Source organism: Acromyrmex echinatior, chromosome 14 (genome assembly GCF_024713525.1).
Source record: "Acromyrmex echinatior isolate Ae372 chromosome 14, ASM2471352v2, whole genome shotgun sequence".
Classification (NCBI taxonomy): Eukaryota; Metazoa; Arthropoda; class Insecta; order Hymenoptera; family Formicidae; genus Acromyrmex; species Acromyrmex echinatior.
The window spans coordinates 3,130,332-3,149,187 of NC_141865.1; the positions used below are offsets into that span (position 1 = coordinate 3,130,332).

Sequence of the window (18,856 nt, forward strand, 5' to 3'; positions counted from 1 at the left end):
ACCCTGTGTACAAAGATATTTATCGTTCAAAAGGTGATATTTTCTAACAAATAATTATCTCCTTCAACATTTTGTAACATTTTTTAAGCAAAAATTGATTCATAATTAATGGAAAAATGAACGTTAATTCTGTTAGTCTAGTTAAATCTGAAATGCACTGTATAAGTTCTTATTAGTTACGATCGTGTCGTAAAGTATATCGTCTATATTAGGTCCACCAGATCCAAATAAGACAGTCTTTGTACGACAAAGTTCTACGGTCGTTTGCACAGCTGGGATAGCTCATTCGATGACAATAGAGCCACGAGACGAATATGATAATCTGTGCATATTTGGGCCTGGAGATCAGCCTACAGAAGGCTATAGTGTCAATATTATTCAGGTAAATCAGAAATTTTCGCAAAAATAAAAATTTTAATATTTATTGCTTAAATCGATTGTCCAAATTTATCTTCTTTATCTTCTTAGATTGGTAGTACAGTAGATAAAGGATCGATGATAGATTATAGTATTCAACTCGATTATGATTCTTCAAATCAAAGAATTCGTTTAAAAGTGAGCTTTCCAAAAGGCGGATGTTATCATGCAACGGTTAGCTTGGCAGGATTACAACTGCATAATGGAGATTTTGATATCATCGTTCTCGAAAGTATGTAAAATATTTTATTTTCAAGCTTAGATATCTTCCTATTTCGCTTTTTCATAATGAGGCTCGTATATTACCCTTTTCTTCTCATTACTAGATTCCGTCGCGAGAATGGTACATAATAATGTAGCGTCTAAGGATCCAGATATCTGTTATGTTGCAAAGTTACTAGGCATGCAAGGAGAAAGATTTTCTAAACCAAAGAAGGTCTTCTGCTTTATCTCGCCTAAGCAACTTACGATTAAGGAATATTTATTAAAATTTATTCCCAAAAGACTCGTAACATTTAGACTATGTCCTTCGACAAAGGTATGATAATCATTAAAAATAATTTTATATGCGCATCAATTTGCTGATTTTAATCTATTAGATCTGTGATTTCTTAGTTTTTTATTGTAAATTGTAGTTCCATTTTGAAAATTCGACCAATCAGCACGAGGGATATTATCCTTTCTCGATAGACGACGGATGTCAACCTCCCGTTGAATTAATATCTCTATATCGTGATATAATAGCCGCCACTTTCACTTTGTTTCTCTTGAAAAACATCGGCGGTAGTGAAACATTCGCTGACAAACAAGACTTTTTCTATCATGAAGTCCGCAAGCACCATCAGAAGCATTATCACGAGAAACTCTCCATGAAAGTGCAGCGTGATAAACTTTTAGAATCGGTAAATGTATAAATAAATTCATGATACATATTCATGAAAGTATCGCGTAAAGATGTATATTAATAATGTGTTTCTTTTTTGTTAAAAAAGTCTATGAAAGCTACTAAAGGATTTTCCGTGAGTGATTGGTGCCGAAATTTTGAAATAATATTTCAAGGCGAACAAGGTACGTTTACGTTTACGTTTAAGAAACTTTTATGAAAATTAATTTTAAGACAATTACAAGAGTCATTGTCTCGTGTTAGGCGTTGATTGGGGTGGCGTGCGACGTGAATGGTTCGAATTGATATGCGCCGCGCTATTTGATCCGGGGAATGGTTTGTTCGCGTCATTTGGAGAGTCGCAACAGGCATTAGTGCATCCAAATTCCAAACGACCATCGCATCTTAAATTGAAGCACTATGAGTTTGCTGGACGTATCGTAGGAAAGTGTCTTTACGAGTCGGCGCTCGGCGGCTCCTATCGTCAGTTAGTACGCGCACGATTCACTAGATCATTTCTTGCACAGATTATAGGACTTAGAGTGCATTACAAGGTAACTCATTGAATTTCTTTTTTATTCCTACGCAAAAAATTAATAACAGATAAAGTATAACAGATAGCTTTATTTTTTATGGATTAGTATTTTGAACAAGATGATCCTGATTTATACTTGAGTAAGGTAAAGTATATTCTTGAGAATGATGTTGAAGAAATGGAATTGTACTTCCTTGAAGAAGAATATGATAAGGATGGACAATTGTTGAAGGTACATTATTACTTCTTGATATTAATCTTTGAATATTTTTGTTTCGAAATAAAATCGTTAATACGAAGTTCTTTATGTATTTTGCATTAAGTTTAGGAATAGAATTTTATTTTATCTCTAAGCTTAATACATAGCCGAAATTTAATGCACTATGATTAACACGTTTTATGTAGGTGGCAGAATTAATTCCTGGTGGTAGCAAAGTCCGAGTGACTAACGATACGAAACTTCGTTATCTGGATGCACTCGCTCAGCACCGACTTGCTAGTTCCATCCGCAACGAAGTAGATCATTTTCTGCGCGGTCTTAACGAACTGATTCCCGATAATCTCTTAGGTATATTTGATGAAAATGAATTAGAGGTGAGTAAAATTAAAATATATAAAAATTAATATGTCAGAAGATAGTACTCTGCGACTTTATCTCTTTCGCAGTTGCTGTTATGCGGGACTGGCGAGTACAGCGTGGCAGATTTACGCGCGCATCACATAGCTAATGGAAGTTCTCCGGAATTTCTTCGAGTACTTGATTGGTTCTGGACGGCGGTGAGCAATTTTACGCAGGAGGAGATGGCACGATTGCTCCAATTCACAACGGGTTGCTCGCAATTACCGCCTGGTGGATTTCAACAACTGAGCCCTCGTTTTCAAATTACAGCTGCACCAACATTCGCTAATTTGCCTACAGCACATACTTGGTACGTTCTCACTTAGAAGTATCTTATAGATACTTCACTTAGAAGTAATTAGAATATTCATGTTTTTTCTTCGATCATTGATTTGTTATTAATATTGTTTTTCAGCTTTAATCAACTCTGCTTACCTGATTATGAGTGCTACGATCACTTCGAACGAGCGTTGCTGTTGGCAATCAGCGAGGGTACCGAAGGTTTCGGCATGATCTAACCGGGAAAGCCCGGAGTAAGATTCATCAAACTTCTAGTCTGACTAGAACTATTGATTAAATTAATTTACGTATCCATTTTTTCCTCAATAGTTGAACCCGTTCTTAATGGGTAAAAAAAAAAGTTTTCGATAATAGATACTATTATGAGTCCTATAGTTGTCTCATAGGAACTTCTTACTCAGCAAGATCAGAAATGAGAGTAACTATCGCACGTTTTTATATGTAGATATTTAGAATTTTTGGAATTACCTTTTTTCTGTTTACGCCGAAGACTATCAGGAATAATCTAATCTTCCGATGATGTAGACGATGCAATTTCTACTGAGACGCGGCAACGTTTTTATAAAACGGAAAATATTCAGCAAGAGCAATGTTACCTCAACATCAGAATTGCTCAATATTATTGTATCGAAATTTAGCATAGCCGAATTTATGATAGATTTTACGTGAACATAAAGAGAATTAAGTTAACGCGTTTTTCAAACGATAATGTAACTGAACGTCGATGTATAAAAATATACGATGCAACAAATCAAAATACATATAAATAATGTTTCTTTTGTAGTAACTACTATTATACGTACAGAGATTGGTACATTTGATGAAGGGATCATTGCAACAGTACTGAACGTTCCGTTATTCAGTATTAATTGAAATACATTCTATCGCATAATGCAGGGAATATATGATTTTAAAAGAACTTATATAAAGAATGATGAATAATGAGGCGAATGTATTAAAGCTTTGCGCTAGTTTAGTTTATTCGTTTTCTCGTAATAACAGCACGGCGATAATACGGTATTTTCAACATCGATGATGGCGCATGTAATATAAGCTAATTAGTATGTACAAAATATGACTGTATTCTGAGACACTACGTATTACGTGATTATCTATTTCTTATCGACGCAAAATGCTCGCAATATAATAAGCATGATAACCTAGTCATAATGAAGTAATTACGATCATATTGTGCGTATCGCATTGGTATACGTATTTATTTAAGATGCAGTGACACGTACTTATATTAAGTAGAGAAGGAATAGTATGAAACGTAGTAATCGCCATAGCAGATTATTCGTTACAAAATAATGAACGAATGGCCAATGATTGTAAACCGTACTACGCGCCTCGCAATAGCAAGAAACTTAACAGCCTCGCCAGATTATATACCATCAAATAATACTGACGGTAATTTATTTTTATCAGTTTATCATTACATGAAAGGAAATAAAAAGTATAGATTAAAAAAGCATATGATATCTACATTTATTCAATAAATTCCGTTAAAGTCTCCGCTTATTACGTATAGCTCCTTGCTTTCGTAATTTATGAAAAATAAAAATTTATCCTATAAATACCACATGACATAATAAAATCGCTTATTCTTACAGTATATGTAGTGTTAAACATAGGATATATAAAACTCTATTCCTCAAAAATTAAATATTGACTTAAAAAAATTGTATTATATTTTAAATGTAGTACGAAATGCTGATGCTTATCAATCTCTCTATTGTCCTGCGAGCGTTTATCCTTGCCAGTCGATCATAAAATACTCTCCTCTTTCGACCTAAGTCATTTGCACCAAACGGACAGTATTTCAATTCGGTTTCACCCGATTAAAACCAGCTTATGTCCCGGAAAATTGTGATCATGCTTAAGTTCCTTAATCTGTGAGAGATACTGATATAATAATGTTATTCTTATTTCAATTCTATTTTCCTAATCGAATCTTTATACCGAGGATAAGTGAAATTATTAAACCTCAGTGAAATTCTGTGTTAATCTCTGTGTTTTAGTCAATGAAATGTTACAACTAATTTAATCTAAGGCCAATATCACATTTGATATTTCATATGTCGTACGATAAATTTCTAAGACAGCTGTCTTACAAGCTGTAAGACAAAGTTAATCCGAGAACTTCTCCGTCCTGCAGCCAATTAATCAACAAGCTTGAAAAGCTCGTACGACACATGAAATATCGGCCTAAAATACTCAGCACGTATGTTCAAAATTAGAATATAAAGCCCTGGTACATAAAAATAAGACTTAAGTAAAGAAAGCAACATATTAGATTCGCTACTACTCACGTTATGATCTTACAGTCTGTACTGTGATTGATCGATTCGCTTATTGCTTAAGTCTTATATTTTAAATTTTTCTATGTCCCATAGCTTTAAGATAGCTTATCATCGACATAATAACGCGGAACAAGGACAAAGTCTTGCGTTCTCTCAATTGTTGCAAATTGGAAATTATAAGTTGTGATAAATCTATCTACCTACCTACGGCAGCAATGGCAGAGTGGCACTGGATAAAAACGCGAAAGTTCGTAGAATAGATACACGCATAATGCTCCCAGCGATCTGCAATATCCGATTCCAGCCACCCTCTTGAGATTGTCGCAGCAATCGCTCTCTCAGTTCATTTAATTCCATCCTAATGGATTTCAATGATACAAAAATATCTCGTGGTGCCTGTTTAGTCTCAGAAACAGAGCAATTTCTTTTCCTTTTTTTTTCTTTTAAATAACTTACATTTGTGAATGATATTCCATTTCAACGCGATGGAGCTCAACTTCTCGATCAGCTAACTGACTCTCCAGAGAAATCGTGCGTAAACTCAGAGTCTTCGCATTATCCTCGCTAGCTTTCAAATATTTTTCTAATCTCTGTCTCTCGGCCATCGCGATTTGCAGCTCCCTGATTACAAACGTTATTTCTAAGATAAATGATACTCCTAAGTTTCTGCACTTAAAGTGTTTCAAACTAGGGATGCACTGGATATCTGAAAAGTATCTGGTATCCGGTATTATCTGGCACTTTTTTACTATTCGACCGGATAGTCGGATATCATTAGTATCCGGAAATATCCGGATTGAAATTTTATATTGAAAGTTTACGTCATTGATGCAGATTTCTATTCTTTTCAGCTGAACTTCGTACATATTTCGTCTTTCTTCTTTTTCTTTTCACGATGGAAAGATAAAAAAAAAGATAAATTGTGCAAAAAGCTAAGATTGCATTCGAAAAGCGATATCAACAGTATTAACGCTATCATGTCATTCTATTTTTATCATTCATTAGATGTAAAACAGGATATAGAACGTGTTCCGAATTACACATAAAGCACTTGATGCATCATTTGTCCATTCATTAAATACTAAAAAGGGATAAAATTTTACATACAAAAAGGGCCCAGAAATAATTGAAAAACGTTGATATTATCGACAATTGATATAAATTTGCGATTATTAACATAAATATTTGGATAATATTTATCATTATTGATTTTTCATTATAAATAAGATTCATTCTAATATATCATTAATAAATTTATTATATAAATGTTCTATAAAATTATATATAATATATGCATACTCGTAATGCATATCTTATATACAGGGTAAGTCCTGTAAGTTTTTGTCAAGCGCTTTTGTGTAGATAGAGTGAACTAAACTGAGTCGAAAAATCCTGTACCATTTTGCAATTTTCGCAATAGTTAACAAGATATTAATTACTAAAAATTGCTAAATATTGATCTTCAATAATTTTTTATTCAAATACTATCAACTTTATAGAAAAACTGCAAGAGACAAAAATCATTTATTTTCTTCTTAGAACTCTAAGAATTTTTTCAGAATTTTTTATCAACTTTTTAGTACTGCATTTTCTTATTTTTACCAATATAAGAAAATACGGTATTAAAAAATTTTGAAAAAATTTTGAAAAAATTCTCAGAACTTTATATGAGAAAAAAATAAACAATTTTTGTCTCTCGCTGTTTTTGTCTCTGCTCTATATCTATACAAAAGCGCTTGGCAAAAACTTAAGGAATACCCTGTATATTGCTGCAAAATTACAATTTTTTTCTCTACAGTTATCATCTCTATTGATAATCAAACTCGGACGATAACATTAAAATCATAATTATTATCACTATTTTTTCCCTTATAGTCCCTTTTTCTTTTTGTTCCCTTTTTTCTTCTTTTACTTAGCCTTTTTTTTAGACGTTGTCCCGGAATCTAGTCGGATATCCGGAAAATATCGGATATCCGACTCGAAAAATTGCCTTCCCGGATATCCGATGTTACATTGCTTTCGGATATCCAATATCCGATAATTTTATGATCCGGTGCATCCATATTTCAAATTTGATCTAAACACCCAAGTATATACCTAGAGGTACACTGAAGTTGTTCCTGCGCAGATTCAGCGAGAGATACCTGTGCCACTAATTGTAACTGTAACTCTTCGATGGCAGATTCCGCTTTTTCCGCTCTGGCATTACGTTCTGTTGCCAGTATCTCGCTGGCTGATATCTAAACAAATATACTTATCATAATAGCTTCATATAGCATATATCCTTATTATAATCTACATTTATAAAATAAGACTCCTATAGAATATAACTCTTATAGAATATATCATAAATATATCTTAGTAAAAATTTTTTTTATACATAATCATATCACTTTATATAAAATTATGTAAAATATATATAATTATGTATTAGGTGTTGGAATTAATTCGTAGCGTTTTACAAGTGATGGGAAGTACTTTCATTAATGTATTTTTTAATGCTCATGTGAAATAAATAACATTCTTTCATTAAAAACGCTACGAATTAATTCCAACACCTAATATAATCTATTATATTATATAATTATATATCATTTTATATAATACTGTCTAAATCATATACATATAATTATACATAAATTCCTCATAATATGTATTTATATAAATATGAATATACATAACGATTCATATATATATTTTCATACATATTGTCATACACTCATCCGCAAAAAAATGGGCTACTAAGTTTCAACACAAATTTTTAATATGTTCGAGTAGCGATATTTAAGATTTCTCAGCCAGATTTTTCGTAGAATCGCTGCTTTATAATACATATATATACATCTTTTGCGTTATCGTATCGAATTTACGATATGAATACATAATTCATGAATAATTATATATTTATGCTAATAGCATATTTCTGCGATATTCCCCGATTTCGCGTGGATAAAAGTTAATAGGGCAAGTAGTATTGATCCTTCTTCCTGGTACGGAAGGAGTATTACATGATATTGAGTCACCCAACGCGAAAGGTGTGACTCATTCGTAATCTATATTTCTTTCGTCGTACATTGACCTGACGCTGCCTCACTAGTAGATTCTGAGATCTTTAAAAAAATGGTGACACTTGCAGTAGCCTAGGCTAAATTAATGAATTGACAGCATGTATTAATTCATATCAATAAAAATCTCCATTTTATACTCTTTCAAATAATTCTGACTTTAATCTAAAGAAACGAAATGCTCAAAACGATAATATTTTTTTTTTTTTCTATAAAAAACGTAACCTTATTTAAGAATCTATTTCTTCAACAGAAAAATCCATTAATTAATAATTATATCATTGCTATTAAGAATTCGCAGGATATTGATTCAACCATAGCCCGCTATCGTTTTCAACAAATCATGAGCGAGTGAGTAGTGTACATCTTTGCTGATAGAGGGCCGCAGCACAGAGCATTTACTCGAGAATCCGGAAAATATCGAGTATCCGAAAAATTGCCTTGGGAGAAAATATGAAGAGCGTAGCATTTCACCTGCAAAGCAAAACCCATGGCACATACAAAATACACGTAAGACAGTAAGATGTAAGCAATAAGGAAATCGTAAAGTTGGTCATACATACTTTTCGTAACAGTAATAGTAAGGTTTCAATCAATCACGTTGCTCGATTCGGTCGTCCGTAACTTACGGTCGACCAAATTGAGCAACGCGATTGGTCGAAACCTTACTGTTACTATTACGGAAAGTATGTATGTACGGAAAGTGTGTGTGACCAGGTTTACATTGATTCGCTATTGGCTTTACGGTCTCTTCCATGATTGATCAATTTGCTTACTGCTCTTACGTCTTACTGCCTTACGTTTTTCTATGTACCATCAGATTAAAACTTAAACTCTAAAATTGGGCTCCAAGGTGAAAGTGTGAAGTATGTTTTTCAAAACAAAATTTTGTTTAAAAATTGATTCCTGGACCGGACATCAGATCTGGAATTTCTGGAAAAATTAAAATTTTGCAGAATATATATGGAACATTCTCGGAATATATAACGATATATAAATGGAATTCTTTATCGATATTTGAATGCTTTTACATTCCGTAAATATTTCAGAATATTCCGAAATATTCTTGGAATGTTTTTTAAGAATACTTCTATGAATATTTCAGGAATATTTAGCTGGTAATTTTCATTAATTTGCATTAAGATGTGTTAAGTAATTAGAAAACATCCCTTATATTCTTACATTTTGAGCTGTGTTCGGAAACGTTATGCGAGGATGTGATCTACTTACCGCTGCAAATACTGTTAATCAATCAAAAAAAAGAATTTTACGAATTGACCAATCAAAGAATACTTTAAAGAATACTTTGCAGCGTGAAGTGGATCGCATCCCGAGTGCTTTGTTTTATCCTTGTTGTTCATCCAATATTAAACAAAGATAAGATGATACACGGAGGGGCACCCGAGTAACGTAGTGGCAACGATCTATCAGTCAAACGAAATTAAATTCTGATTGGTTGCTTCGAATGCAACCCCACTACTGTACATGCGCAATAAAACAGGGAAGGGTGAAGAATGAAGAAAGAATGAGTCAGTTGATTCGTGGAATATGAAAGCAGTACGCGAAAGATCGCGCGTGGGAGAGCTTACCCCTAAGAAAGAGGAGAAGGGAGTTACAACTTTATGTCTCCGACGGGGGTAACAATGACTCATCGAACAACAAATCAATTTTTTATCATCACTGCACGATTGGCTATAGAGCTGTTTACGTGCGCGCGGGTCAGGAATCATAAGCTATGGCTCACTGAATATTGCTTAAAGATTAGAATTATTGATTCAGAAGAATTGAAAAATTGCAAGAAATTATGATTTCATTTTTGTAAAGGAAAACTTAACTTAGAATTAACCGAAGAATCCTAAATTATAAAAAAATATGTTTATGAATTCCAAAGGGGGAGGGGAGGGGGGGCAAGAGGAGGCATTTTGTGTCCTCTTGTGGGCGATAATTTCTAATACAATTTCTCTTTCTCGACTTACTTATCTTGTCGTAATAAGAAAGCTTTTAATATCAAAAGGCATACAATTATCCGGTAAAAAGTTGTTTTTCATACATAATTAGATATATCTAAATGATTATGTACATGATTATGTACAACTATACATATATGAAATGTGTTCATATACATATAATAATACATAATTATTATGTAATTATAAATAATTACATTTTATACTACTACATATAATTTGTTATATATATTACTATAAAAACTATAAGGCCTTGCACACAATAGAAAGAATAAGGAATTAGGAAAGGATAAAAAATACACATACATTTCAGGTTGAAATCATTATTCCTAATTCCTTATTCCTGTTATTATGCGCAGCCCCTAAAAAATCTAAAAAAAAAAGTTTTATTGCTAAAATATTATTGATTAGCATTATATTGCAAAATACACATGACAAAATAATGATCAAAAAATTTTCAAAATGGCCCGAAGCATTCGAAAAGAGTTTAGGAATTTCTAGGAAATAACATAACTATATATACCCTGATGAAAATAAAAATCGGAGCGTAAATCGGATGATTGGAGAATAACAGAAGCGTAAACGAAACTCGTAGAAGGCGAAAATTGGACCAATGAAATGTAAAAGAAGCATTTACGCTTCTTTTATACTTTGATGTTTCAATTTTCGCCTCCTAGAAGTTTCATTTACGCTTCTGTTACTCTCCCATTACATTCGACTTATGCTCTGATTTTTATTTCCATCAGGATAATTATATATGACAAACTATGTGGATAGGTGTCTTATACAGTAGAATGTATAAAGAGTACTAGAACGTATAAAGAATGCAGAACGAAATATCTTGAAAATCAAGCATTTTAGAAAAAAATGTTTCAGATAAAAGAGGTCAACAAAGCTCCCAAATATGAGAAGCGCCATTTAACGGTCAAAATTAGATGTTGAACTAATATACTTTTTACGTATTCTTTTTAAATGAATTTATTTCAGAAATATGATTGCGCACAATACTCTATTGGACTTTCAACGCAATCCATCTGAAATATTAATAATCCCTTCAAATTTAAATACATCTTAAAAACTTGTAAAAACCTTAATGCGAAAAATATTACCTCGGCCGAGAGAGAGATTCGGAATATTTTATATATGACTATATAAAATTATATATAAATTATATCATTTTATATAATTGTATAATTATATATAATTATATATAAACTTACATATAAAATTATATTAAATTATATATAAAATTATATAAAATTATATAGAATTATACAATATATAATTATATATAAAATATGTTCATCTGTATACAAAATATATAAATTTATATAATTTTATACAATTATATATCAAATATTTTTCTCCGAAGGAAAAGAGAGAGCCAATTTTCATTTAAAAAATCGATATGATCTTAATCTGATCTTGGCAATGCCATCCAAAGTAAAGCTCATAGCGCTAGTAAATAAATCTTTTAAAAGTCTATAACTTTTATCTGAAACACTTTTTCCTAAAATGCTTAGTTTTCGCCATCCCGATACTTTTTATATACCGTGAATATAATTATATTAAGTTACATATTAACTATAATAAATCATGTATAAAAACGTATAAATTATCATGTATATTCATATATAAATACACATAATGAGGAATTTATTTATAATTATATAGAGTGTTTTATTTTAAGTGACATGATCGATTATCTTGCGAATCGATTTTATTGAAAAATTTTTCGAATGAAAGTTGCATGGCTTGAAGGGAGACACATGATGGAAATGTGGACTTGACCTTGAGTGACCTTGTCAAAATCAGGTCAAGGTCATTAATGTTTTTTTAAATGGAAACCCCTATTTTGTACTATATATTCTTGTAGCTTATCTCGAGAGCTTTCCGAAACACTATAATAAAGTTACTATATGTTATAAATGTATAATATGTTAAAACTTAATAAATTTATTGCGAAAAATATTATCTTGGCCGGATCTCTTGTCCATACGAGTGTCCTAAGCCATTAGACCACCGAAGCAATAAATTTATTAACAGTTTTAACATATTAACATGTTTATAATATGATGTTTGAGAGCATCAAATTACTAAAATTGCTTGTCAATTTAATTCACGATTACTAGGGTAGTTTTAATTTCATTTATAATCCGGAAAAACAATTCGGCGCGAAGTTCGAAAAGGCTATTATATGGTATATATGCAAGTACATATATAGTGTATATTAGTAATTCAAGATTGAATTATTTAAAGCAATAAAGATCCAGCTTCGACCATAATAGGCATTTTAAATTTCTATTGATTGTGTTCACATATGCGATCTAAAAAAATAAAGATTCTTAATACTGTTATTATTATAATTGTGACTTGGATTATGACCCCCCTAGGAAAAATTCTGTGAATGACGTGGATATGTTTAATGAGGGATACCGCTTAGACAACTAATTTTTTATTTTATAAATCGAAAGAGAAAATGCAACTTTATCCAGAAGAATTCTCTTATCTTCCCGTAATTTCAAAAGTTTCTCTCGATCCTTCGTCATTTGTGCATCGAACGCCTTTAGCTGATCTTGTGCGGTCAAGAGCTCGTTCTTCAAATTTCCCACAGTGACTGATCGCTCTTGGGAGACTTCTTCAGCGTGCTTTAGTTCAATTTCTAATTTCTCTTTTTCCTACAATAACATGCAACTGTGTTTGAAATTTATAAATGATTTAATAATGATATTAACAGGGTTGGGTAAGTTAACTTTTTTTTAACTAAGTTAAGTTAAAGTTAACAGCTTTGAAAATTTAACTTAGTTAGTTAAGATAAAAGTTAATCCATGGTGACATTAATTGAATTAAAAATTAAATTAATGAAAAAAATCAATCAAAAAGTTAAAAATTAAATTTGTTTTATTTCATGATTTCAAGTTAACTTTTTTTTAAGTTAAAAGTTAACTTTTTTAACTAACAAGGAGAAACTCACATATGTATTTCATGGATTTTAATCAACTTTTGCATAATTATTCTGGAACATCAAAAAATAATCCCTGTAAAGCAATAAATTGCACTTTTGCGTGTTTTTCAAGAAAATCGTAATTTTAGATCATGACGACGGATCGCTTTCATATTCTATACTTAAACGTAAATGAAATATTTGGATTTATTTAAAATTAGAAAAACGTATCTCCAACAGACACGAATGCATATAATTCAAGTAGGGATTCATATAACGCACTGATGTTAAAAAAATCAAATTAAAAGTTAATAGTTACCGATAAAATATAACTATGTAAAGTTAAAAAATTAAGAATAAAATGTAACTAAATGAAATTAAAATTAATTAACTTTTTAACTTTTTAACTTAACTTTTAAGTTTTTAACTTAGCATTACCCAACCTTGGATATTAATACGGATGATACAGATTTCATCAAGATCTAGAGCGTCTGGATATTTTTGAAACAGTTCTTCTTTAATGAGCACAGGATGGATTAAAAAAATACAGCGATTATAAAGTTAAACAAGATTCGTCCCATTATAGCTCAATTCAACTTTTCGTAAAGTCTTCTTATAAAAAGCCAACAAATTATATAAAATTGCAAATCCATATAGAGACGACATAATTATAGCTCTCGTTTCACATCGGATGACGTCGGATAGACTTTTTTAAATAACATGTATGTCCAAAATCGAGACATCTTACAAACGTCATTAATATTTTAGATTTCTGTTTAAAAAAAATTCTTAATAATATCTTTAAAATGTCTTATGTTCCGATTTTGGACATGCGTGCTGTCGAGATTTTGTAAGAAAATTTAAAAATGTGGAACCATACAATTCAAAAGCTTCGCGAAATATTAGGAGACACGATAGTGTCTCAGCTCTAAAGACGAAGACTCCGTCGATTCGTGCAAAAATACGAAGCTTCGTTTAAAGTCCGACATTGTCCAACTATGAACAAAGCAACGCTGACTGCTATGGTCCACTTGATTGTTAAATATTTCGATTGTTAAATTTTTCGATTGATCAATTTTTTGAATTGTTCAACGCTCCTTTATTCATGACATAGTGGGAATAACTTCTCCAGCAAAACTTCGCTCCATGAAAAAATAAGAAGGTTTTAGCGAAGAGCGTTGAACGTTAGTTTCGTTTTCGGCGAAATGGGGGAGTTTCGCCAGCGAAGCTTCGCTGCATGAAATTGAACCTTAAGACAAACGCAGCAACATATGGCGCGAGACTATATTATTTTACACATACAGCGTATTTTCTCTATGTTAACACTGTCCATTTTTCATGAAAAATGAATGATGAATTTCCTTAAGGATAGAGCGAAGGGTTTTCTTCGTCCATTTCTCGCCATAATGTTTACGTTTCTAAACATCATATATTGAATATTTAAAGCTTGTGCTCTCAAAGAACAATCATGAAATTGACATAATAGCTTTGCCCTACCTTATGAATATTTAGTCAGACGATTATAATACGCGTGAAATGCATATATTATATGTTTTTGCATCAAAATCGGTCTACCGCATATTGCCGGAACATGTGTCGCATTCTCGCGATGACACCATTCCCATAATTAGAAACATGTCATTGAACTCCTGTGTTTGTTCCAATAGGAGAATGACGCACTAGAAGCGCAATATGCGTATGCATCGCCAGCGCTATAAAGAGTCGATAGGGTTTCCTCCACCGCGATGGCAAACGTTTAACGAACTTCATTTAATGAATTCCTTTTTAAAAGGTTTTTTATGAAAAAAAAAGTTTTTCATTGTTTAGAAAAAGTTCTTTAAAAAAATATAACTAAAAATATACTCGAACATTAATGGACTAAAATTAAAAACAATCGAATAGAGCAAGGTACAACGTAAGAAATAATTGATCGATCATACCGATCGGAAGGCGTCGCGCTGGGATGTCACCTCCTCGAGTTGTGACTTCTCGCGATGTAATTCGCTATTCAGTCTACCGACCCGATCGTTCTCGGCGAGCAGCAATCGGCGCAGAAACTCGATCTGCAGGTGCAAGTGTTCCACCTGTTGCTCCAGCTGCGCGATCTCGGCACGTCTACGTCGCCATGCATTCAGTACCAACACGCGGCACACTACGTTTGCCGCATTGATCGTCGGATCCTTGATTAGACCGACAGTTTCACTCTGTTCGGATTCCGAAGACGGTGTAGCGTCCGTCCAGGATCCGCCATTGCAATAGGCGCTCCCACCGTTCCCCAAAATATCCTTACTTCTATCGACGATTTCGTCAAGACGACTGGCAGAACACTCGCTCTCTGATCTGAACGATATATTATATAACTCTCCGATTAGATTGATTAGATCGCACTTTCATAATCTCATAGTAATAAGAATGATGATCATTGCCAGATAGCATGGGACATTCCAACAATATTATGCGGATTTTTCAACATTCACGAAATAATATAGGTTCGTTTCGATTTATGCATGAATTATCATTTTATCCTTATTTAATATTCGATGAAGATAAAATGATCAGCATAAAACAGAACGCACTTATTATCTAATTCTTGTAGGATAACTGTCCCAATTACTATGCCTGTTCCTATTAGTGTGCTTTTATACTTCGATAAGTCATAAAGAAAACCAGCACAAATAAATAAAATAAAAAATATTTTTTTTATTAAGTTAAATAGGCACAAATTGGAAACACATTATAGGGCCATTGCCGCTTACAGGACTTATTAATAGGAACAAAAACATGTTTTCTATTTTTGTCAAAAATAGTATAACATTTTTTAGATTAAAGAAATATTATAAGAAAAAGAAGTAATTGAAAAACCGATATTGATTGCAAGCAGATAAAATTAAAGCTACAATATTTAATAATTAATTCAGTAATAAACAAATTGGCTAAAAGGCACATTAATAGGGACAGTTACCCCATAATACATGAATCTAAAAATACCATGCGTTTTTTGATGATTTTGATATAGAGATACTGGAATAATTGCGAATGTCTAAGGAAAAAGTTAAATAAAGCAAAACTTAATTATTGTAGTTTAAAGATAAATAACTGGAGTATCTTTTGACTCTAAAGACTTTTTTAATTGATATATAATTAGCAATTTTATTTAACTTTTCCTTTAGGTGTTCGCAATTCCCCCACTCTTCTCTAAATATTGCAATATTTTCAAGAAATCAATTCACTTGAGATCGCCGATGTCGGAATCAACGGCAGGCAGGGATAAGTCCATCATCGATAGACTCTTTTTGCAACAAGGAGAACCAACGGCCAAGAAACTGGGCGGACATCGGTCAGAGCAGCTTTTGGGAATTGTTGTTGAAGTATCGCGACCAGTTCTAGTCACCGACAATCCGACCCCCAGTCTGTACGGTCTCTTGGGTATGCGATGATCGGTGCATCGGTACGGGCTTGATCGCGGATGACATTTTACGGACGCGGAGCCAGCGGTAGCATACGGTAATCTACGTTGCATGCATCGAGGCAATTTAGTCTCGACCCTGGTGATGGCCGCGAGTCGCGCACCCGGATTCCGTTTTGACAGAGTAATCGTTTCTGGCATGTCGCTTGCAGCTTGCACATAAGACTGTCCTCGAATATAATCGAGATTGTTTGTGCGCACCTCTCGTCATAGAGACGAAACACGGTTGCTGCTAGGAACAAATGACTGCAGAGCTATAATTTTTCAGAATTTCTACAGGAATTTCAAAGATGTTATAATTGTATACAATTTTATAACTTTTTAGAAAATTATTATTAGCAAATCATTTATACAAATTATTATAGAATACTTTTCAGAAGTGCGATGTTGAGAAAAAAATCTACATTTTTTTCTAGAATCCTTTATCTACATATATCTACAGTCTCGTAATTCATCCAACAGTGATCATGGGCAGATAAAGCGGACTAAATTGGATCGAAAAGTCCTCTATCATTTTGCAATTTTCGCAATAATTAACAAGATATTAATTACTAAAAATTGCCGAATATTGGTCTTCAATAATTTTTTTCTCAAATACTATCAGTTTTACAGAAAAACAGCAAGGGACAAAAATTGTTTATTTTGTTCTCATAGAACTCCAAGAATTTTTTCAGAATTTTTTATCAACTTTTTAGTACTGCATTTTCTTATTTTTATCAACATAAGAACATACAATATTAAAAAATTCTAAAAAAATTCTGAAAAAATTTTCAGAGCTTTATAGGAAGAAAATAAACAATTTTTGTCTCTTGCTGTTTTTCTGCAAAGTTGATGATATTTAAGTAAAAAAAATTATTGAAAATCAATATTCAGCGATTTTTAGTAAATATCTTATTAACTATTGCGAAAATTGCAAAATGATAAAGAATTTTTCGACTCAGTTTAGTCCGCTCTACTTACGAGCGTTGTCGGATGAATTAGGAGATACCCTGTGTATGAATGTTGAATTATTCTACGATTTTTTATTCTATTATAATTTATGAAAAAAATCTTATAAAATTTAAAGAAAATCATAGAATGTACAAATGTCAATGAAATGTTCAGAATATTGTATGAATACTCATTGTATATTTCATGAAAATCGCGAACGAACGAACAGTACAAATCTCCGTCGAGAGAGGGCCGAAGTGAGAGAGCATTTAAATAGCATTTGTAAACAAAAATCACGTGGGAGAAAATATAAGGAAGCGCATCATTTCGTCACTTCGTCTATGAACAGTGTCAACTGCGAAGTGAGTCTCAAAATTGGGCTCCAAGGTGGAAATACATTAAAGGTTGCGTTTGGACATTACACTCATGTATTGTTTTATCCTTATTTAACATTGGCTGAATAACAAGAATAAAACGACACGCGGGGCACTCGGGTGGTGTTTCCGAACGCAGCGCAGCCTAAATGTTGTTTTTCAAAGTAAAAGTTTGTTTAAAAATTGATTCACAGACAATCTGACCTAGAATTTTTGGAAAAATTAAAATTTTGTGGAACATTCTCAGAATATGTAACGACATACAAATGAAATTTTTAACCAATATTTGAATGTTTCTTTTACATACCACAAATAAAAAAATAAATACGTTATTATAACAAATAATAACAAATTTCGATTAAAAATAAAGATAATATATATAGAATATATAAGATCCAATTGCAAATCTTGACCGATGCGTCATTTATTTATATGTATATTATTATTATAATATTTCAATCATTGATCATATAAAAATTAATGCTGTCCTACATGTTTCGGTTACGTTGAGCTCTCTTCAAAAAATTCTTATAAAAAAAAAAGAACTGCCATATCTTGTGAGAAATCATGATCAATGATACTTCGATCCCCGAGTAAAAAACGTTGCTCATAACAGTTAGAAGACCGTATGGAAATAAATTTCGGTTACCTTTTGAACCATCAGCAAAAAAAAAATGGTATCGTAATACTTTATACTCCCATTAAGAAACATCCGTTACAGCCCTGATGAAAATGTAAAGCTTGTAACGCTCGAAGCGTCAAAGAAGTGTGAACAAAGAATGTTAACGCTTCTTAAACACTTCATTGACTTTCCATTGACTCTTAGTGGTTTTGAATATTCATATACGCTCCACGAACTCTCCCCACGCACCGTAAAATGTGCCCGAAATATATTTGTCACATTTGCCACACGTTAAAAAAATTTTTTTTTCATTAATGTTTTTCATACGCTCCTCAACACTCCGCAAAGAATGCATGGAGCGTACTGATACACTTCCTAAACACTTCATTCATTAGTACTTCGTCTACGCTTCCTAAACGTTCGGCAAAAAG

General features: G+C 32.3%; 2 protein-coding genes across 7 annotated transcripts in view; one reads left to right on the forward strand and one right to left on the reverse strand.

Annotated features, from left to right (window-relative positions):
• Window positions 1-4,228, forward strand: part of LOC105146715 (apoptosis-resistant E3 ubiquitin protein ligase 1) — a 47,105-nt gene extending 42,877 nt beyond the window's left edge. For all 6 annotated transcript variants that reach the window (XM_011057154.2, XM_011057158.2, XM_011057156.2 and 3 more), the window contains 10 exons: window positions 213-382; window positions 469-649; window positions 744-955; window positions 1,053-1,319; window positions 1,410-1,485; window positions 1,565-1,854; window positions 1,942-2,067; window positions 2,241-2,429; window positions 2,502-2,764; window positions 2,870-4,228. In XM_011057154.2, coding sequence (XP_011055456.1) covers window positions 213-382; window positions 469-649; window positions 744-955; window positions 1,053-1,319; window positions 1,410-1,485; window positions 1,565-1,854; window positions 1,942-2,067; window positions 2,241-2,429; window positions 2,502-2,764; window positions 2,870-2,972 — 1,877 coding nt within the window. In that variant the 3' untranslated portion in view covers window positions 2,973-4,228. The remainder of the gene's footprint in view (window positions 1-212; window positions 383-468; window positions 650-743; window positions 956-1,052; window positions 1,320-1,409; window positions 1,486-1,564; window positions 1,855-1,941; window positions 2,068-2,240; window positions 2,430-2,501; window positions 2,765-2,869) is intronic.
• A 144-nt stretch (window positions 4,229-4,372) lies between these two features.
• On the reverse strand, window positions 4,373-18,122 carry LOC105146726 (uncharacterized). The gene is made up of 7 exons (XM_011057172.2): window positions 16,264-18,122; window positions 14,974-15,373; window positions 12,576-12,767; window positions 7,155-7,297; window positions 5,514-5,678; window positions 5,262-5,415; window positions 4,373-4,647 (listed from the first exon to the last, which is right to left on the reverse strand). The coding sequence occupies exons 1-6, from the start codon at window positions 16,638-16,640 to the stop codon at window positions 5,262-5,264; spliced, it is 1,431 nt and encodes a 476-aa protein (XP_011055474.1). The 5' UTR covers window positions 16,641-18,122; the 3' UTR covers window positions 4,373-4,647.
• Between the last annotated feature and the right edge of the window lie 734 nt (window positions 18,123-18,856).